General features: G+C 36.9%; 1 protein-coding gene across 5 annotated transcripts in view; it reads left to right on the top strand.

The window, feature by feature from the left end:
• Positions 1 to 22,851, top strand: part of TAX1BP1 (Tax1 binding protein 1) — an 85,166-nt gene that overhangs the window by 49,698 nt on the left and 12,617 nt on the right. For 3 of the 5 annotated variants that reach the window (XM_020869761.2, XM_070467824.1, XM_020869762.2), the window contains 5 exons: positions 148 to 251; positions 3,888 to 4,013; positions 8,982 to 9,053; positions 20,421 to 20,604; positions 20,956 to 21,104. In XM_020869761.2, the coding sequence (XP_020725420.2) occupies positions 148 to 251; positions 3,888 to 4,013; positions 8,982 to 9,053; positions 20,421 to 20,604; positions 20,956 to 21,104 (635 nt within the window). The remainder of the gene's footprint in view (positions 1 to 147; positions 252 to 3,887; positions 4,014 to 8,981; positions 9,054 to 20,420; positions 20,605 to 20,955; positions 21,105 to 22,851) is intronic. The other 2 variants (XM_070467823.1, XM_070467825.1) reach the window with 2 other exon arrangements.

Consider the following 22,851-nt stretch of genomic DNA (forward strand, 5'->3'; position numbering starts at 1 on the left):
AATAGATGTTTTGGAAGAAATGTTTTAAAATAGATGTTTCTCTCCTTTAGGATTCCATTTATTTCACAGTATATTGACCCTCAAGTCAGGAAGCTAATATACAGAGCAAAGTAATTTTTAGTAATTTTATTTTCTGCCTTGTTACAGCTGAGACAGATTTTGACACACTAACTAAGGGACAAGTCTCTGAAATGACCAAAGAAATTGCTGACAAAACAGAAAAATATAATAAATGTAAACAACTCTTGCAGGTAAGCTAATTCCCTTGTAAGGAAGAGATTTATCAAATGTAATGGTTTAGCTTATCTTTATCATTTTGATTGGGTATCCCAGAGTTGGTTTCTTTCTCTTGTTTTTTTTGGGGGGTTGCGGGGGGTGGCTCTAGGACACACGGGCTTCAGTAGTTGCAGTACATAAGCTCTGTAGCTACAGCGCATGGGCCTAGTTGCTCTGAGATCTTCCTGCACCAGGGATCAAACTGGTGTCCCCTGCATTTGCAGGTGGATTCTTTACCACTGAGCCACCAGGGAAGCTCCCAGAGTTTCTTTACACTTGTATCCTGATGTTTAGTTTCACTTTTGAAGTGGGGGATGTTCTGTGTACTTATTCATGTAGGCATGTGTGTAAAATCATAATCTAGGGAATTCCCTGGTGGTCCAGTGGGTTAGGTCTTGGTGCTTTCACTGCTATGGGCATGGGTTCGACCTGTGGTTGAGGAACCAAGATCCTGCAGATGTTACATTGGGTGGGGGGGGGGGGGGGAATATCGTGATTGTTTTCTGTTCCCCTAATGTCCTTCTCTTGATAATGGGCAAAGGATTAATTGCAGTTGGATGTTGTCTGTCTTCTAAGGATACATGAAAAATCTCTGAACTGCATAAAAGGAAAGTACTCTTTTTTCTACATATACTGTAATAATAGCAAAGACTTTCACCACATCCTAAAGTGAGAAGATTTGTAAAGTGGAAAAAGGGAATGTTGACCAAGTGAATGGTTGCCTTTACTATTATTTATTTTGATTCTATTAAACTGTAATAGTAAAACATTTAAACTTTGCAGTTGTCCTAGTAGCATTCACTCTGGAGTATTTAAAGGACAAAGGGAGAATGCTTTTCATTTGTATCTGATTTGGGGAAGGGAGGAAGAGGTGTTTTGTGTAGTATGTGTAGAGACGCAGTTCAGTCCATGGGTCAGGAAGATCTCCTGAAGGGGAGGACTTGGCCACCCACTCAAGTATTCTTGCCTGGAGAATCCCATGGACAGAGGGTGGGCTACAATCCGTAGGGTCACAAAGAGTCAGAGAGGACTGAAATGACTTAACACACTATAGTAATTAATGTAAAATATTTTATGTTTCAGTCTTAATAATAATTTAATGTAATCCTATAATAAGACTTTAAGCTGAGCATTTTTGTTGCTTCAGAAGATCCTTTTGTAGAGGATTGATTACCCTTGAGGTCAAAATAGTTGTTTATAAGGGACTAAACTATTTTTCAGTAAATGAGACAATTTTGGATGAATATTTTAAAAAACCTCATTGTATTATCAAAAGGAAGATAGAATGTTTTTATCCAGCTAAAAACTTCCTCAGGGTTTTGTTTTTTTTTTTTAAATTGTGTTGTAGTACAATTGAAATTCAGTAAACTGCACATATTTAAGGTCTGCAGTTTGTTTAGCTTTGCTGTATTTATAGTTGTGGAGCTATCACAATGTCATGCTAATGAACATTTCCACTACCTTCAGATCTTTTTTTGTACCCTTTTGCAACTCATCCCTCCCTCTCTCCCCTTTGCTGGAAAACCATTGGCTTGCTTTCTGCCACTGTAGATTAGCCTACCTTTTGTATAGTTTCTGTAAATAGAATAATATGTATGCTCTTCTTTTCCTGCCTCCTTTCAGCACAGTTATTTTGAGATTTACTTATGTATTTGCCTGTTATTCGTAATTCTTTCCTTTTTATTATGAGAGTTCATTTTTTTGCCATTTAAAAAATTGTTTTCATCTTATTACTGAGTTGTGTTCTTTATTCCAGATACAAATATTTTGTCTGATGTGTGTGATTTTATCCTAGTTCTGTGGCTTGCCTTTTTATTTCCTTAATGGTGTTTTTGGAGAAGGAATTGGCAACCCACTCCAGTACTCTTGCCTGGAAAATTCATGGATGGAGGAGCCTGGTAGGCTACAGTCCATGGTGTTGCAAAGAGTCGGACACGACTGAGTGACTTCACTTTCTTTCTGTAGTTCTTTTGGAGAAGGAAATGGCAGCCAACTCCAGTGTTCTTGCCTGGAGAGTCCCATGGACAGAGGGGCCTGGTGGGCTACAGACTATGGGGTTGTAAAGAGTCAGACACGACTAAACAACTAACACACACACACACAATGGTGTTTTTAGAAAAAGTTTTAGTTTTGCTGAAGTACAGATTCTTAATTTATTCTTTATGTTTTATTGTTTTAATTTTCTAAGAAAAAATTTACTAACTGAACTTGTAATGATTTTTTTCTTGTCTTCTGTTAAGTTTTGTAGTCTTAGAGTCTTTCAAGTCTGTTAACTATTTTATTTTTGTGAATGGTGAGTTGTGGTATATTTAGTAAGGATATTCAGTTGATCCAGCATTATTTGTTGAAAAGACTTTTTTTTCCTCTATTGAATTGCTCAAAGCATAAAGCATATTGCTTTCTTTATTTTTTAATTAAAATTTTTTTTTAATTGACTGTGCTGTGAGGCTTGTGGGATCTTGATTCCCTTACCCGGGATCGAACCATGCCCCTTGCAGTGGAAGCATGGAGCCCTAACCACTGGACCACTAGGGAATTTCTAGCATAAAGCATATTTAAACATTTTTTTCCTTACACAAAACACTCAAAATTAAATTGGCCAAGTTACCTTTTCATCATGTTTTAAAACTCCTTTCCTTTGACATTCTAAGTTGTAGGGAAGAGCAGTGTTTACGAAATCTACCTAGAGATTGTCTTGGTCAGGAAACCCCAATTAATATCTGGAAACAATGGCATTATAAATATGTGATTTTTATTACCTCCTGAGCTTCCCAGGTTGCACTAGTGGTAAAGAGCCCACCTACCAGTGCAGGAGACATAAGAAATGCATGTTCAGTCCCTGGGTTGGCAAGATCCCCTGGAGGAGGGCATGGTAACCCACTCCAATGTTCTTGCCTTGGGAATCCCATGGACAGAGGAGCCTGGCGGGTTACAGTCCAAAAGGTCACAAAGAGTTGGACACAACTGAAGCGACTTTGCATGCATGCTTGCTTGCTTTACCTCCTTTGCAAAAGTAATATATGTTTATTGTGACGTATTAGGCATTATGGAAATAAAGAATAACGATGGTGAAGAAATACCATTATGATCCTGATCCTCAGAAATAAGAGCTGTTAATAGTTTGGTATATTGAATTCCCTGGCAGTCCACAGGACTCTGACCTTTCACTGCTGAGGGGCCAGGTTTCAATCCCTGGTCGGGGAACTAAGATAGTCCCCACAAGCCTGCGCAGTGCAACCAAAAAAATTATTTTTTTTTGTTTATCTTTTTCTACATAGATATCGTATAAAACTGTGTTAAACAACTTTTGAAGCAAACATGGAATTATACTGTATATTCCGTTTTGGAACTTGATCTTTTCAATTAACATATCTTGACATTTTTCCTTGTTAATTTGTAGATCCGTTTTTTCTTTTTCGGTAAATACATTCTGTTCCATTGTATGAATATAAAATGATTTATCAAGTCTTCCAATGACGGACATTTTGGTTATTTCAGTTTTTATACCTTTACAATAGTGTTAGAGTAAACATTCAGCACAAGTATGTTTGTATAGATATTGGCTGTATATGGATTTAAAATCTTTTGGTAATTATACTAATTTCGTTTAGGATGAGAAAACAAAGTGCAATAAATATGCTGATGAACTTGCAAAAATGGAGCTGAAATGGAAAGAACAAGTGAAAATTGCTGAAAACATAAAACTAGAACTAGCTGAAGTAGTGGACAATTACAAAGTAAGTTTGGTATTTATATAACTTGAAGCATAATACCTGATACTTCTGAAAAGTGCTGTCTGTAATTTTGCCAGTCTAAAGTTTTAACATGGGTAATTGAGATAGCATTTTCATAATATAGATAAATACGTACTAGGTAGTTATGTTGAATATAATTCATTAACTGTGAACTGAGAAAGTGGTTACCCATATGCATTGCGCTTGTGGCTTTCATTTTGTGTATTCATATGGACAGGACTGAAGCAATTTAATTTAATACTAGCAACATGGCCATTATATCTCTAAATCATGCTTAGATTTTAAAATGAAAACTGATCATTTCATAATCCTTGTTCACTTAAAATGGTTTGTGAAATTATTCTAGAGCTTTGGTGTTTTTGTGGGAGTATAATAAGATTGATCAGTAATTTAAAAAATTTATGTAAAGGTTTGAGAATTTATAACCAAAATGTGTTACTTCTGATCATTAATGATTTTGCAGGCAGATTCTTTACTGTCTGAGCCATCAGGGAAGCCCAAGCAATACACTCTTAATTCAGTTCACTTGCTCAGTTGTGTCCGACTCTTTGCGACCCCATGAACCGCAGCACACCAGGTCTCCCTGTCCATCACCAACTCTCGGAGTCCACCCAAACCCATGTCTATCGAGTCAGTGATGCCATCCAACCATCTCATCCTCTGTCATCCCCTTCTCCTCCAGCCCTTAATCTTTCCCAGCATCAGGGTCTTTTCCAATGAGTCAGCTCTTGGCATGAGGTGGCCAAAGTATTGGAGTTTCAGCTTCAACATCAGTCCTTCCAGTGAACACCCAGGACTGATCTCCTTTAGGATGGACTGGTTGGATCTCCTTGCAGTCCAAGGGACTCTCAAGAGTCTTCTCCAACACCACAGTTCAAAAGCATTAATTCTTCATTGCTCAGCTTCGTTTATCATCCATACATGACTACTGGAAAAACGGTAGCTTTGACTATATGGACCTTTGTTGGCTAAGTAATATCTCTGCTTTTTCACATGCTGTTTAGGTTTGTCATAGCTTTTCTTCCAAAGAGCAAGCGTCTTTAATTTAATGGATGCAGTCACCATCTGCAGTGATTTTGGAGCCTAAGAAAATAGTCACTGTTGTCATTGTTTCCCCATCCATTTGCCATGAAGTAATGCAGCTGGATGCCATGGTATTAGTTTTCTGAATATTGAGTTTTAAGCCAGCTTTTTCACTCTTCTCTTTCACCTTCATCAAGAGGCTCTTTAGTTCCTACTTTGTGCCAATAGGGAGGTATCATCTGCCTATCTGAGGTTAGTGATATTTCTCCCGGCAATCTTGATTCCAGCTTGTGCTTCATCCAGCCTGGTATTTCACATGATGTACTCTGCATTATGTTGGTGATCATATAAATAAGACACAATGCTATGCTTACAGAGTTTATAATCTAGTAGGGAATGCTGGATGTGAAATGGTGATATGATTCTTTCACATTCATGACCTAGGTAATCATCTTTCAAACCCATGTGCAGCTAAATAATATTTTTATTTTATGAATAATATTTTATTATAAAAATCAGTGTTCAGATTAAACATCATATTTATGGCTGTACAACTGGTAAAGGTGCTTGATTTTTTTGTTTAGTGCCCTGCCTATTATTTTGTGCTGTTTAGACACAAACATCCATGAGACAGAGCAAAGTGTGATGAAGTTCTACATAAACTACAAGTCTTAAGTATTATAGGGCTGTTTCCAATGGAATATTTAGGAGTTAGACATTATGGAGAAACTAGACCTGTGAATACACAGATGAACTGTACAAAAAATGTTTTAATGGCCCAGGTAACCATGATGGTGTAATCTCACCTAGAGCCAGACATGCTGGAGTGTGAAGTCAAGTGGGCCTTAGGAAGCATTACCACGGACAGAGCTAGTGGAGATGATGGATTTCCAGCTGAGCTATTTCAAATTCTAAAAGATGATGCTGTTAAAGTGCACTCATTATGCCACCAAATTTGGAAAACTCAACAGTGGCTACAGGACTGGAAAAGGTCAGTTTTCATTCCAGTCCCAAAGAAGGGCAGTGCCAAAGAATGCTCAAACTACTGTGCAAATACACTCATTTCACATGCTATCAAGGTAATGCTCAAAAATCCTTCAAGCTAGGCTTCAACAGTACATGAACGGAGAACTTCCAGATGTGCAGACTGGATTTAGAAAAAACAGAAGAACCAGAGATCAAATTGCCAAAATTTGTTGAATCATGGAGAAAGCAAGGAAATTCCAGAAAAACATCTTCACTGACTATGTTAAGGCCTTTGACAGTGTGGATCACAGCAAACGGTGGGAAATTCTTTTTTTTTGGGGGGTGGGGGGTGAATTCTTAAAGAGATGGGAATACCATACCATCTTATCTGACTGCTGAGAAACCTGTATGCAGATCAAGAAGCAAGAGAACCAGACATGAAACAACAGATTGGTTCAAAATTGGGAAAGGAGTACTTCAAGGCTGTACATTGCCACCCTGCTTATTTAACTTCTGTGCAGAGTACATTATGGGAAATGCCAGGCTGGATGAAGCTCAAGCTGAAATCAAGATTCCCAGGAGAAATATCAGTAACCACAAATATGCAGATGACACCTCCCTATTGGCAGAAAGTGAAGAGGAACTAAAGGCCTCTTAATGAAGGTTAAAAAAAAGAGTGAAAGCTGGCTTAAAACCCAGCATTCAAAAAACTAGGATCATGGCATCCGGTCCAATCACTTCATGGCAAACAGATGGGGAGACAATGGAAACAGTGACAGATTATATTTTTTTGGGCTCCGAAATCACTGCAGACAGTGACTGAAGCTATGAAAATAAAAGATACTTGCTCCTTGGAAGAAAAGCTATGACAAACTTAGACTGTATTAAAAAGCGGAGACATCATTTTGCTGACTAAGGTCTATCTAGTCAAAGCTGTGGTTTTTCCAGTAGTCATGTAAGGATGTGAGAATTGAACCATAAAGAAAGCCGAGTGCTGAAGAATCTATGCTTTCAAACTGTGGTGCTGGAGAAGACTCTTGAGAGTCCTTTGGACATCAGATCAATCCTAAAGGAAATCAACCCTGAATATTCATTGGAAGGACTGATGCTGAAGCTCCAACACTTTGGTCACCTGATGCGATGAGCCAACTCATTTGAAAAGACCCTGATGCTGGGAAGGATTGAAGGCAGGAGGAGAAGAGGACAACAGAGGATGAGATGGTTGGATGGCATAACCAACTCAATGGACATGAGTTTGAGCAAACTCCAGGAGATGGTGATGGACAGGGAAGCCTGGTGTACTGCAGTCCACGGGGTTGCAAAGAGTTGGACGCAGCTGACTGAACAACAACAACAAAGACCTGTCAAAGACCATACAGGAAGGGAGGATATAACAGAGATGGCAAAGGAAAGAAGCGTCTTTCGAACGGATGGAAAAGAATTAATATCGGTTTGGAGGTCAGAAGTAGAGAGCATAATCTGGGAGCTGTAACAGTCTTGAGTAATAGGTCTTTAATAATTGTAATATCTGTGATGGAGTAGATCATTGTGAAAGATAGGTTGAATCCAGATTTTGGGGAACTGTTTGGAATGTGGGTGCTATTTGCTGTTAAATATTTTCTAGGAGAAAAAGAGACCCAACCAGAGTGGGTCTTAATGAAAATAATTTGGTAGCATGGAGAGGATTTCCAGGTGGGAAGGATTTTTGAAGGTAAGAAAATTAGGTACAGATATGCTTGGAATGAGTTGATAAAGGACTACCTCTTTTGGGTACCTTCCCCATTCATCATCCATTGAATTTATTAAGGGAAGCTTTAAATCTTGGGAAAGAATGCGTGTGGCGCATAAGTTAATATTTGTGACTTATTCATATGAGCATGATAGCTGAAGGCATAGAGGAAAGGGAGTTTTCCAAGAATGCAGAGAGAAGAAGCCAAAGAAGAAACTGGAGAATACTTATAATTGTGAATAAGTGTACTTTAAAAAAGAGGATTGAGGATGACAGTGTTGGCACCATTTCATAAAAGCCAGGAGAGAAGTTTTAAGAGTGAGGCACGTTCATAAAAAATGACAAGTAGCGGTCTCTTCGTTGGAGCCCCGAGAATTTTTAATGAAATTGATCCACGAAACTGTAACCATTGAATTAAAGAGTGGAACACAGGTCCATGGAACAATCACAGGTGTAGATGTCAGTATGAATACACATCTTAAAGCAGTGAAAATGACCCTGAAGAACAGAGAACCTGTACAGCTGGAAACACAGTATTCGAGGAAATAACATTCAGTATTTTATTCTGCCAGACAGCTTACCTCTGGATACACTACTCTTGGGTGTGGAACCAAAGGTGAAGTCTAAGAAAAGGGAAGCTGTTGCAGGAAGAGGCTGAGGAAGAGAGGGTCCTAGGCGATAATATCTCTCAAGAGTACTATTTCAAAGTAGTAGGGAAGGAAGACTAATCCATGACACAGGAAGACTGTGAGGCCAAGGCAGAGGAATGTGAAGTCCTAAGCGGTAATGTTCGTGGAGCTTACTGTTTCACAGGTGTGGATGTTCAAGTTTTTTTGTACAGGCTTTGTTTGTTTGTAGCAGTTTTTAATAAACATAAATGTAACACACACAGACACACACACACAAAATGACAAGTAATTCAGGGTCTTCCCTGACAGTGCAGTGGCTAGGTCTCTGCATTACCATTGCAGGGCATGCAGGTTCAGTCCCTGATCAAGGATCCAGGTTCCTCCATGCTGCAGAGTGGCAAAATAAAAATAATAAAATAATCTTGAAACACGTCAGAAACACAATAGTGATAAGTTCAGAGATACCAAAGAATAAGATCCAGAGGAAATACATGGATATGGTAATAGGGTTTATTTTAATAGAAGGGTATAAACTAGCTCTTGAAAGGTGAAAAGAGGGTAGATGATGAAAAATAATTAATGATCATTTCTTTCTCTCCTCAGCTTCAGTTGGCAGAGAAAGAAAAAGAGATAAGTGGCCTAACTTCATATTGGGAAAACCTCTCCAGGGAGAAGGTACTAAATAATGTCCTTGAAAAATTTCATATGACACCGAATGATAAAACAGCTTTTTGAAGGGACATACATTTTACAGTTATATGAGGGTAATTTTTTCTTTTTAATTTAAATGAAGAAAAGACAAACAGGTACAAAAAACGCTTTTTAGTTTTATAATATTTTAAAAATATTTTGATAGAAAAATGCTTAAGTGTCGAGACTTAGTTTGACTTTTGTTACATGGTTTGGATTTAAGAAATTTTAGTGTTCAAATTTATAAAAGTAAACAAATTTAAAATTATACTTAATGTATTTATTTGATTTTCTTTTGTAATAGGAAACATTTTAGGAGCTGTTTAATGATTTCTAGCATAACCTGACCTTCAGACAGAGCATATGTTTATAACATATAATGTACTGTAATGCAGCATTTCTCACAGTAGGGTCAAAAGGGTCTTGTTATGAATGATAAAAGACACTCCTATCACTGAGAAAATTCCAGAAGTTTTAGGAGGTCAGTGCCAGGAACTGGGGATAGGACCAAAAATATTTTTTATGTTACAGTATACATTTATGTATGTATGTATATAGGTATGTGTGTACAGTCTTCCCTCTGTGTCTTTGGGGTTGGTTTCTAGAGCCCCCTCTAAGGATGCCAGAATCCAAGGCTGCTGAAGTCCCTTTGTGAAATGGTGTAGTACCACTGGCCCTGAGTATCCATGCATTTTGCATTGGCCGATTCAGAGGGCCAACTGTATTTTAAATTTACATTTGGGTATCTCTGTTCATCTGTGTGTTTATCTAATCTGATATTAATAGATACCATCTTCCTACTTGGTACTCATCAGTATGAGCTCTTTTTAGTAGTGGGTTAAGAATTTTTTGCTTTTCACGTAGTCCCATATTTGGCTAGTGGGAACACCTTCGAACTGGTCCCTGGTGTGCCCCAGTATCAAAAGGATGGTGTTGGTTTTTTTGAGCACTTAATTTTTTTCTAGCATTGCAAGATAGTCTCAAATGTTTATTTCACCATTCATCTTTGGAGTTGGCCATTTTTTATAAGAAAGAATCTGACATTAACTTCTCCAAGGAGTTCTGGTTGCTTATTATTGGGAAATGCTGCTTAGAACCCAGAATTCAGGCTCTGTGTATATCTTCATTATTCCTGGTGCCCGTTGCTTCTGGATCCTTTCAGTGCCAGAGCTGGGAAAGGTTTGTATTTTAGATATTGTGAATTCTAGTCCAACTCAACTAGTTCTTCCTTGCCTTTTTTTTAAAAAAGGCATTTTTTAATAGAAGTTATTGCAGTAATTTCATCTAGCTACAGAGAGATGATCAGGATGAGGATGTTGGTTGTGTTGTTGTTCTTATTGTTTTGCCATGCCATCTGGCTTGCAGGATCTTAGTTTCACACAGGGATCAAACCCAGGCCCTGGCAGTGGACTGGTAGAATCCTAACCACTAGATTGCCAGGGAAATCCTCCCTGTTTTCCTTAATTCCTATTTGTACACTTTTTCCTCAGTGAGAATCCTGTGCTCAATGGTGTCAGCACATTTAATCTATTCAGTAATTCCAGTATCTCACATAAAACAAAGTTTCAGAACTGCTAGAGCTATGCCCACTAAGACAAGGAAACCTGTTATAAGAGTAGAATTCAATTCAAGATTGTTTGCAATTCTTCCCTCCCCAGCCCATCCCCGGGTTGTCAGTACATTGTGTTTGAATGTTACTTGCTAGTTCTCTCCCCCCTCACCCTCTCATCCTCCTCCCTGCCTTCAGTACTTGGGAACGTAAAATGACAGGTAGGTTAAAAAGATCTCTGGAAACAAACAGTGGGTTGTGCTGTGCGTGCTTAGTTGCTCAGTCATGTCCAGCTCTCTGCAGTCCCTGGAACCGTAGCCCGCCAGGCTCCTCTTGTCTGTTTTCCAGGCAAGAATATTGGAGTTGGGTTTCCTACTCCAGGGGATCTTCCCTACCCAGGGAGTGAGCCCATGTCTCTTGTGTGGATTCTTTACCACTAGTGCCACCTGGGAAGCCCTAAATGGTGGATTGAAGCTAATTAAAACAATAGGAGCACAAATGAAGAGTAAGAAAACAACTTTTTATTTCTGGTATGAGTTTTGGTCAAGTGTATTTCAAAGTTAAAGCAATGATGACCTAATTAGATTTGACAGAAAGTTGACAAAATATGTATTTCAAATGCTTAAGACCACTTTGCGAAATATGAATTAAGTAATTTTTGGTAAGAAACCCAACTCCTAAGTGTATTTTGTGCTTGGAGTTACTAGCTCATGTTGGAGAGAAGCAATTAAGATACTTAATTTTTATACATTTTACATATATAAAATATGTTTCATGTATAAAAATATAACATAAAATCATTATATATAGAATATATTTTATAGTTTTGTAGTTTCATATATGATAGTGAAAGTGCTGAATGGGTTATAACCATCTGTACATTTTGCTGAGTTACAGATGGCTCAAATCACAGAAAATAATATATAGTGACTTATTAATTATGCTGCAGTTTAGATAATCTCGCAAGACTCCAATCAGTCTGTTAGATGGGGCTCAGTCATCTTAATATAGACCTACTTATGAGCTCACTTGTTGCTGGGATTCAGTTCCTTGGGGGTTGTTCGATAAGTGCCATACTTCGTACTCTGCCATCTTCCAATCTTCCACGAGGTCACTCCTTTCCTCTCTCTCTCTCTTTTTAATTCCTCTTCCCTCTGCTCTGTGTTTGACAGAAGTAAAAGATTATTCAAACCACAGGCTGGTAACCTTTTAAAAATGTAAAGTTGATACTTTTCCTTGCTTGAAGCTCCTTATGGGCCTCCCATGTACTTGTGCATTTAAGGTAAATGACAACATTCTTTTTTGTTTGTGCTGTGTGGCCTGCAGGATCTTAGTTCCCTGAACAGGGGTTGAACCCATACCGTTGACAGTGAAACCATAGCGTCCTAACCACTGGACTACCAGGGAATCCCACCATAATTCTTAGCATAGATTATAATCTTTTATATGACTAACCTCTCTCTCTCTCAAGCCCTTTTAAGCCACAGTTTGTTTGATTCTCCTCTATTGTAGAATTCCTCTTAGTAGTAGTTCTGAGTCTTGAGCTTGCATCAGAATCATCTGTATGATTTGTTAAAGCACAGCTTTCTGGGTTCTATTCCCAGAGTTTCTGATTCGTAGGTCAGGGATGGGGCTTGAGATTTGCATTTCTGACAAGTTGCTGCTGATGGTGCTGCTCTGGGGATTGCATTTTGAGAACTGTTAACAGTTACTTGGGCCTTAAAACTCATGAATTGCTTTCTTGTTTCAGGGCCCTTGTTCATGGACTTTGCCAAGAATATTCTTGCCTACAGTTCTTTGGTAGTTAACTTTAAACTAGAGAAGTCTGGGAAGAATTTAAACATATATAAGAAGAGAATAATGTAATGAACTCTGTTGTATTGCTCACCCAGCAATCAACAGATGTTACTTTATGGCTATCTTATCAGTTCAACCGTTTTCCTTCTGTTTTAACCCAGTGGTATTTTTTTCAAGTATATCCCCAAATCTTTTAATATTTTCTTCTAAATATTTAAGTACTCCTACTACTCTTGACTTATGCTTTAAGTCTCAGGTTAAATGACTCTTCTTCAGAGAGGCCTTCTTTGACCTCTCGTTCTTTTAGGTATCTCTATTAAACTCACACCTTTGAATTGTACTTTTATTTTACAGCACTTACCATAATTTGTAACTAATACTTATTTCTGTACATATTTCTCTTAATTAAAACTCCCTTCACTTAATTATAAGGTCCATGAAGACAGGAATCATGTCTGTTTTATTCACCATTGTATTGTAGTCTCTACTCCAGTGTTCTGGCCTGGAGAATTCCATGGACTGTATAGTCCACGGGATTGCAAAGAGTTGGACATGGCTGAGTGACTGTCACTCATAGTGTTTGATATTTGAAGTTAAATATTTGTTGAATGACTAAACAAATTAATGTTAATGGGTCAAACATAATTTATAGCATTTGCTTATAAAAACATTTGGTAAAAGAAATGTACTGGCATCAGCAGTTTTATTATCAGTTAATGCCCTAACGTGTCAGGAATGCAATAGAAGTAGGCCAGTTTGCTTTCTACTTCCTTTCTTCTTGAGTTACTCTTAATTTTCCTGCTAGTGACACTATAGTTTTATATTACTTTTAAAGAGTGTATTTTTTAAGAATTTCTGTTTGCTATTTCAGCAACTTGCTTAATGTTTGTCTTTTCCCAGTGTTTTTTTTAGAACCCTTACTCCTCTTGAAGGTTAGGATTAAATCCTTTTCCTTCAGCACTGAAACCTAGATCCAAATAGTGCCTGGGATAAACCAAATGATCATTAAGCGTTAGTTAAGTGAGTAAATGAAAGAAAAAAAAAATCATCTAACAGAATGTGTATTTTACTTGTTTTGTTTCCTGTTCATCTTCCCTGCTCTAGATACAGACTTCACATGAGCAGGAATTTTTGTATGTTTTGGTTGTACCTGAATCTCTAGTGCCTAGAGAGCAGTGCCTGCCACATATTAGATACTCAATAAATATTTATTGAACATTGTTGTTGTTCAGTTGCCCAATTGTGTCAGACTTTGTGACCCCATGGACTGCAGCATGCCAGAACTCTCTTTTCCTCACCATCTCCCAAAGTTTGCCCAAGTTCATGTCCATTGCATTGGCAATGCTATCCAGCCATCTTATCCTCTGATGCCCTCCTCTTCTTCTGCCCTCAGTCTTTCCCAGCATCAGGGACTTTTCCCGTGAGTCAGCTCTTCATATCAGATGATCAAAATACTAGGGCTTCAACTTCAGCATCAGCCCTTCCAGTGAGTATTCAGGGTTGATTTCCCTTAAGATTGACTGGTTTTATCTCCTTGCCATTCAGGGGACTCTCCAGCACCATGGTTTGAAGGCATCAATTCTTTGGCACTTTGCCTTCTTTATGGTCCAGCTCTCCCAACCGAATGTTACCACTGGGAAGATCATAGCCTTGACTATGTGGACCGATGGCAGAGTATTGTCTCTGGTTTTCAGCACATTGTCTAGGTTTGTCATAGCTTTCCTTCCAAGAAGCAAATGGCTTCTGATTTCATGACTGCAGTCACCATCCACAGTGATTTGAAAGCACAAGAGGAAATCTGTCACTGCTTTCCCCTTTTCCTCATCTCTTTGCTGTGAAGTAATGGGGCCGGATGCCATGATCTTTGTTTTTTTAATATTTGGTTTTAAGCCGACTCTTTCACTCTCATCAAGAGGCTCTTCAGTTTCTCTTCACTTTCTGCCACTAGAGTGGTATCATACGCACATCTGAGGTTGTTGATGTTTCTCCTGCCTATCTTGATTCCAGCTTGTAACTCATCCGGCCTGTCATTTCTTATGATGTGTTCTCAGTGTATGGATTAAACAGACAGGGTAAGAGCAGACAGCCCTGTCGTACTCCTTTCTCAACCTTGAATGAATCAGTTGTTCCATACAGGGTTGTAACTGTTGCTTCTTGACCTGCATACAGGTTTCTCAGGAGACAGGTAAGATGTTCTGGTATTCCCATCTCTTTAAGAGCTTTCCATGGTTTATTATGATCTACACAGTCAAGGGCTTTGGTGTAGTTGATGAAACAGAGGTAGATGTCTTTTTTGAATTCCATGACTTTCTCTATGATCCAGAGAATGTTGGCAATTTGACGTCTGGTTCCTCTTTCTCAGTAACATAGTTATTGAACATATGTGTGAATAAAAATTCATTATTGTTTTTTAGAGTAACTTGCTCACTAGTATCATACAAATATATATTTTAAAAGTAACTTTTAATAGTATGAAGTAATTTAGTATGTCTTAGAAACTCTACCAATTTAAATTTATTTAGAAATTTAACATATCTTAAAATATCTTATGTCATTCCAAAAATCACTGCTTAGGATTATTTACCGTTTTTATACTATTTCAGATATTCTGTATAACCCCCTTACTAGAAATCTGAAAAGGAAAGAGAAAAGAAAATAATAAAGCAGAAAGCACAGTGGCAAAGAATGATAAAAATGATGGTGGGAAGTATTTTATTAACTATTACCAGAGAAAAAATAAAAAATATTTTTAAAGTAAAACTGTTTCTAAGTGTTCTTTAACATTGTGCCTGATTAGCATTTTTTTCTGAATTTCATATTTCCAGATGATCTGCTTCCTTTTTGAGAATAGAAGAGTAATATTTGTATGTAGCTATAAATGATTAATGGAAGTTGTCTTGAATATAATCTGTGATTTTTGTGGGTGACAAAGGCAGTGCAACTGCTCCTGTGTTTTTTGCCTGCATCCATAATTGAAGAAAATGATAAATTTAAGTTAGAAGTTAGTGAAAAGATGCAGTTTTTTTTCCATCTAAGTTCATGGATATCCTGAATTCTAAACATGGATCCTTTGGAGGAGGGTGGGTGCATTGTGAATATAAATTTAAGACTCTTTTCTAAGTTAACAGTTCAGTCTTCTGATTTACCAAACAACCCAATCAGAACAATTTTGTTCATGTTCCTGTATTTTGTTTAGCCTGCCTCCATTTTCCCCCATGAGGAATCAAAGCTGCTTATTACTCCTGTTCTTACCCTTATATTATTTGCAGAGGATTTGTTGTATCTTTGATCTTAAAGGAGTGGAGTATGAGCCTAGAGTAAACTCTTTATTAGGTTGAAATTCTCTGTGATGTTCCTTGACTATATTAGTGCATGTATAAATCTTTTGATGAAACCCTGACTTCATTTAAGTAGTTTATTCTTTGCTTATAGAAAAATACTCCTTTAAACTGATTTGTACTTCTATAGAAGTATTTTCTCATGTCTAACTCTTTTGCTGCTTCCATGCCTTCCCCCCCCCTTTTCTTGAATCATCTTTGAAGTATTTTTTATATTTACTCTCTCCCCTTCTTTGTTCATATTGTCACTTTCACATCCTGAATCACTACAGCAGTGTGAGTGGGGTTTTTGATTGGCAGATGAGGGAACATCCATTGAAGGCCTGCTGTGTTTTAAACAGTCCCCTCATTTCTCAGTAGTCCTCTGAGGGCTGCAGAAGGTAAGTTCCTCAGGGTTATTTGTGCTGGAGCTGACAAGCAAATTCTGGTCAGACTCCAGTCAACCATGTCATGCTGCCTCCCTAATTGTTTATACTTTCAGGTGTGCTCGCTATAGTTTGCTAAATTAACCTTGCTCAGAACTGTTTCATGGTGGTGGTGGTACTGTTCAGGATCTCTTAGGCCCACTGTAGTGAACTGATAGGTCTTAAACTGTATGACAGATCGGGCATATTGCCCTTGAGCTGTGTTTTTAGATGTATTTCTTCTACTCTTAAAATGAATCTTGTGTTCTAGGTAAGTCATTCACTGCATTATGTTGTATTTCTTATGCCTTCTCTACTCTTTTCATGTGCTTAGCAAGAACTTTTAATTCCCATTTCTCTTCTCAAGCCTAAATTGACTTGCATTTTTCAGTTTTGCTCTCGGCTTCCCTAGTAGCTCAGATGGTCAAGCATCTGCCTGCAATGCAGAAGACCTGGGTTCTATCCCTGTTCCAGGAAGATCCCCAGGAGAAGGAAATGGCAGTCCACTTTAGTCTTCTTGCCTGAAGAATTCGGAGGAACTTGGTGGGCTATGTATAGTCCATGGGGCTCACAAAGAGTCGAACACAACTGAGCAACTAACACACAAACTAGTTTTGCTCTCAATGATAATGATTTACTTCATTTTAAGGCTGCTTACCCTATTTTAAGGTCATTTTATAGGTAAAAATTTAACATAGAGTCTCATCTTGAGTATTCCCAAGGGATGACAGTCAGCAAAACCAGCTAAATTTTACTTTACAGGTGAAAATTTTTATCCTTACATCCTTTGTTAATATTTTTGGTTGATTTTAGTTTTTTAAACCTCTCTATTGAGGTGCAATTTACATATGATAAAATTCACCCATTTTAAGTGCAATGCAGTGAATTTTGGCAAATATATAGTACTGTAACTATCATTACATTCAAACTATAGAATGTTTTATTGCTGCACATGCTTGTGCTCATATGTACTCCATTCCTCCAACTACCCCCAGTCCCAGACAACCACTGATCCGCTTTCTTCTACTCTACAGTTTTACTTTTTCTAGCATTTCATAAAAATATGATCATACAGAATTTATTCATTCGTTGATTATGGACATTAATCCTTTTACTAGCTGATGGACGTTCAAATTATTTCTCATGTTTTGGTTATGATTAAGACTGCTATGAACATCCTCTTACAAGTTTTTCTGTGGATATGACTTTCTTTTTTCTTTTTTTGTGTAGATACTTAGGAAGGGAATTGCTGGCTTGTGTGGTATGTCTATGTTTTTAAGAAACAGCCAGATTGTTTTCCAAAGAGGATGTACCACTTTGCAATCCCACTGCAGTGTATGAGCATTCCAGTCACTAGCCCTTGGTATTATCAGTTTTTAATTATAGTCATTCTATTGGCTATGTAGGGTTGCCTTGTTAAAATTATAGTTTAATTTCTCTGAAGACTAGGGTTTTTTAAAATTATTATTGTTTCTTAATGTTAACCTTAAAATTTTTTTTAAAATTGAAGTATAGTTGATTTACATTATTGTGTTTTTGGTGTACAGCATAGTGATTCAGTATTTTTGCAGATTATATTCCATTATAGGTTATTACAAGATAATGGATGCCCCTGTGCCCCACAGTAAATCCATGTTGTTTATTTTATATGTAGTAACTTGCATCTGTAATCTCGTACCCCTAATTTGTCCTTTTCCTTTGGTAACCACAAGTTTTCTGTATCTGTGAGTTTGTTTCTTTTTTGTATGTACAGTTATGCATATTTTTTAGATTCCATGTGTGTATAAGTGATACCATATAGTCTTTATTTTTGACTTATTGCATCAAGTGCATGCATACACATAGCATCTTAATCCGGTCATCTGTTGATGAGCCTTAGGTTATTTTCATGCATATCTTGGCTATTTTAAATAGTGCTGTTATGAATATTGGGATGTATCTATCTTTTAAGATTAGTTTGTTTTTTTTTTTTCTTCTGGATAGTCCTTGATGACTAACTGGTGATGCTCAGTATCTTTTCTTGTGCCTGCAGGCCATTCATGTATAATCTTTTGTGAATGTCTGTTCATATCTTTTACTTAATTTTTTAAATTGGGTTATTTTGTTTGGTTTTTGGTTTGGAGTTTTAAAAAATATATTCCAAATCCAATTTCTTTTGTTAGATATTTTGGAAATACTTTATCCCAATTTGTGGCTCATCTTTTCATTTTTAAAAGAACTAGCTTTTGAAGAGCAGAAGCTGCTAATTCTGAAGTAGTACAATTCAGCAATATTTTTCTTAATGGTTCAGGCTATATTTGTCCTATATGGAATTTTTGCCTGACCCAGAGTAACAAAGATTTTTCTCCTACTTTTTCATCTAGTATATTTATATTTTCAGCTCTTTTATTTAGATTTATGATTTATTTAAAATTAAATTCTGTGTATGGAATGACAGTCAAAAAATTCTTTATATGCCGATAGCCAGGTTTTTGTTTTTTTAGCATCAGATGTCTAAAAGAATGTGTTTTCCTCCACTGAATTATATCTTCATCTTTGAACATTAATTGGCAATGAGTATGGATATATTTTTGGAATCTCTTTTCTGTTTTATTTATATTAGGGTCAACATACTAAAGTCTACATCTGAATTTGGCTTGTGGTCTGTTTTTGTAAATGAAGTTTTATTAAAGCACATTGCCATGTCCATTCATTTTTAGGTAATTGTCTGTGACAACAGCAGAGATAGATTTGTGTAGCTGTGACAGACTGTGTTCTACAAAGCTGAAAATATCTACCATTAGGCTCTTTATGGAAAAAGTTCGGCTATGCATGATCTATGTATTTATCCTTATGCCAGAACTGCTCAGTTGATTACTATAGCTTTTATAATAAGTTTTGAAATCAGATTGTGTAAGTCTTGAAGTTCTACTTTTTAAAAATGAGCTGGTCCAGGACTTTTGTGTTTCAGTGTACATTTTAGAATCAAGTTTGTCAATTTATACAATAACCTGCTGGAATTTTATCTGTGAATCAATTTGAGGGGAATTTAATAGTATAAAAAGAGGTTTTCCAGTCCATGAATGTGATATATTTCTCCATTTGTTGAGCCTTTCTTCTGTATCTCTCAGTGATGTTTATGGTCTTTAGTTTATAGACCGTGTACAACTTTTGCTAAATTTATTCCTAAGTATTTAATTTTTATCTATTAACGCTTTTTAAAATAAAAAGAATTTTTTAAATTTCATTTTTTAGTTGTGTGTTGCTGACAATACAGTTGGTTGGGTTTTTTTTATATTGACCTTATATACTGCAGCCTTGCTAAATTAACTCATTCTCCTAGTTCTAGTAGATTTCCTTAGGATTTTCCCACTACTATGATGATGTCATCTGTGAATAAAGATGGTTTTACTTCCTCCTTTCCAATCTGTCTGCGTTAATCTTGCCTTAACCTTAACACTGTTTAGTCCTCCAGTATAATGTTGCATAGAAGTGGTTAGCAGACTTTCTTGCCTTAATATTTGATCTTAGATAGAATCACTTAATTTTTTATCATTAAGATTCACTGTTGGTTTTTGTTAACATCACTTTATTTTTTTTAAACCATGAATGCATGTTGGATTTTGTAAAATGTTTTTTTGTGAATTTATTGAAATGATCATACAGTTTTTCCTTTAGTCTGTGAACATGGTGAATTGCATTCATTTTTGTATGTTAAACTAATTTTGCTTTCTTGTGATAAAATCCACTTGGTCATGATATATTACTTTTAATATTGAATTTGATTTCTTAAGGATTTTTACATTAGTATTCATGAGGGTCTGCAGTTGCAGTCTGCAGTTTTCCTATGATGTCAGTGGTTTGGGTATCAGGATAATACTGGCCTTATAAAGTAAGCTGAGAAAGTGTTTTGGTAAGAGTTTATACAGGATTAATATATTTTTTTAAATGTTTGATAGAATTTACTAGGGAAGTAGTCCGAGTTTTTTGCCTTAATGATTTTTACTAATAGCTAAATTATAAAAGATTCATAATTTCCCTCAGCTCAATGAAAAGGGTACTTTAATTGGCATAGTCTGAAAATATATATTGGGCTTTGTCTTGCTTTCTAGTTTTGTTAAGTGTGGGAGGGACATTTATGAGAAGCTGAGAACCAACATTTCCAACTGTATCCTTTAAATATAATAGGGAAATCATTGTAATATTTTGGCTAAATGTTTAAGCTTTTCTTGTTATAAAATACTCAAATGCTTTGCTTTTTCACCTTCTTTTTTGTTAATTTTAGGAACATAAAAGGAGTATAGAAAATCAAGCAGAAAGGAAATTGGAAGGTCAGAATTCCCAAAGTCCTCATCAGATCTCACAGTGTCTCAAAACAAGCTTAGAGAAAAGTGGTCATGTTCCTGCAGTGCCAAATACACAACCAGTTCTGCAGTATGGTAATCCTTATGCAACACCAGAAACAAGAGGTTATTAAAACTTTTTTTGTTGGGGTTAGCCAAATATGGAGGTTTTTTTTGTTTGTATCTTTGTGGGATTAGAGAACTGTTAAGTTGGTATAATCAACTCTAATAGAAATCCTGTTTTATAACAAAGAGTTTTAATGTTAACACTAACTGGCTTCATCTAGAAGCGATACACCATGAATGAGGAGTCTATTTGCTTATTACACATAGTTTAAAGGTCATTTGGGTTAAAAAGAAAAACATTTTTTTGGATACACTAAAATGGTTCTTTATATTCTATTCATCCTTGCTATAGATAGGGATTCTAATTCTAGGACCAGGTTTTACCCTACCCTTCCAAAATTTTTATTTCAGATGGAGCAGATGGTGCTTTTTACCCAGATGAAATCCAAAGGCCACCTGTGAGAGTACCCTCTTGGGGACTGGAGGATAATGTTGTTTGCAGCCAGCCTGCTCGAAACCTAAGCCGCCCTGATGGTTTAGAAGACCCTGAGGATAGTAAAGTAAATTGAATTTCCATTTTCTGAGCTTGTCTCTTATTTTTGTCCTGTGTAGAGAGTTACATGTGTGTGGGAAGAGAGAATATGTGCGCTTGTGTGTACACATGATTGTTGCTTCATCTTTTTGAATAAGTTTCAGAAGGATACTTTAGAATTTATTTGGAGAATGATCTTAGAATATTGTAGTTATAAGATAGTTTAATATTTTTCTAAAAATGATGCTAATTATAAATCTTCATTCTCCCAAGAATCATTTTTTATAATTTTATTTTTGGCTGTGCTGGGTCTTCCTTGATGTGAAGGCTTTTCTCAAGTTATGGCATGCGGGGGCTACTCTCTTGTTGTGGTGCCCAGGCTTCTTATTGTGGTGGCTTCTGTTGTTGTAGAGCACGGGCTTTAGGGTACTTGGGCTTCAGTAGTTGCAGCACTTGGGCTCAGTACTCATGCTTTCTGGGCTCTAGAGTACAGGCTCAGTAGTTGTGATGCATGGGCTTAGTTTGTTCTGTAGCATTGGGATCTTCCTGGATCAAGGATCGAACCTGTGTCTCTTTCATTGTCCGGTGGGTTCTATACCATTGAGTCACCAGGAAAGTCCCCAAGGTAATTTCATCTTAAAATTTTTAAAAAAGTTGAGCCGCAGTTGACCTGTAACATACTAGTTTAAGGTATGCAGCATAATGGTACTTGTGTGTACTACAGAATAACAAGTCTAGGTAACGTCCATCATCTATAGTTATAAATTGTTTCTTTGTGATGAGAAGATTTAAGGTCTGCTCTCTTCAGTTCAGTCGCCCAGTCATGTCCGACTCTTTGCGACCCCATGAATCGCAGCACGCCAGGCCTCCCTGTCCATCACCTACTCCCAGAGTTTACTCAAACTCATGTCCATCGAGCCGGTGATGCTATCCAGCCATCTCATCCTCTGTCGTCCCCTTCTCCTTCTGCCCCCAATCCCTCCCAGCATCAGAGTCTTTTCCAATGAGTCAGCTCTTCGCATGAGGTGGCCAAAGTATTGGAGTTTCAGCTTCAGCATCAGTCCTTCCAATGAATACCCAGGACTGATCTCCTTTAGGATGGACTGGTTGGATCTCCTTGCAGTCCAAGGGATTCTCAAGAGTCTTCTCCAACACCACAGTTCAAAAGCATCAATATTTCGGCGCTCAGCTTTCTTCACAGTCCAACTCTCACATCCATACATGACCACTGGAAAAACCATAGCCTTGACTAGCAACTTTCACATATATAATACAGTATTAACTGTAGTCACAGATGGTTTAATCTTAATTATCAGAGAGTAATTTACTATATTCTTTTGATTATGGATGTTCTAGATTGGGAGAAACAAAGTGTTAATGACAATATTATGCTCTGGTGTGCATCTTTTCAGTTTTGCACTTAATATATCCCATTTTAAATTATAAGCTGAACTCTGTTATCTTTAGCTTAGAAAGAGGAAGAAGTGTGTGTATCATAGTTTTTTGAGAAATACTCTTGTAGACATCATTTGTATTTAATCTCGGCAGCACAATACTGATGGTAATTGAATCAGTTTATGTTGCATGACATTCATTTTTTCATTTAGGAGATTTCTTTACCATTTAATAGATAGACCTTTTTCTTACAGCAGTTCTTGTTGGATTTTCTGTGCATTAAGAATTTAAAAGAAATGCTTTATTGTGCTCTTTGCAAGTACAGTGGTATCATGACCTGTTTCTCATTTAATCTAGTTTGCTGCATTTAATTGCTATTA

The sequence above is a fragment of the Odocoileus virginianus genome, chromosome 1, assembly GCF_023699985.2.
Source record: "Odocoileus virginianus isolate 20LAN1187 ecotype Illinois chromosome 1, Ovbor_1.2, whole genome shotgun sequence".
NCBI classification, from domain to species: domain Eukaryota; kingdom Metazoa; phylum Chordata; class Mammalia; order Artiodactyla; family Cervidae; genus Odocoileus; species Odocoileus virginianus.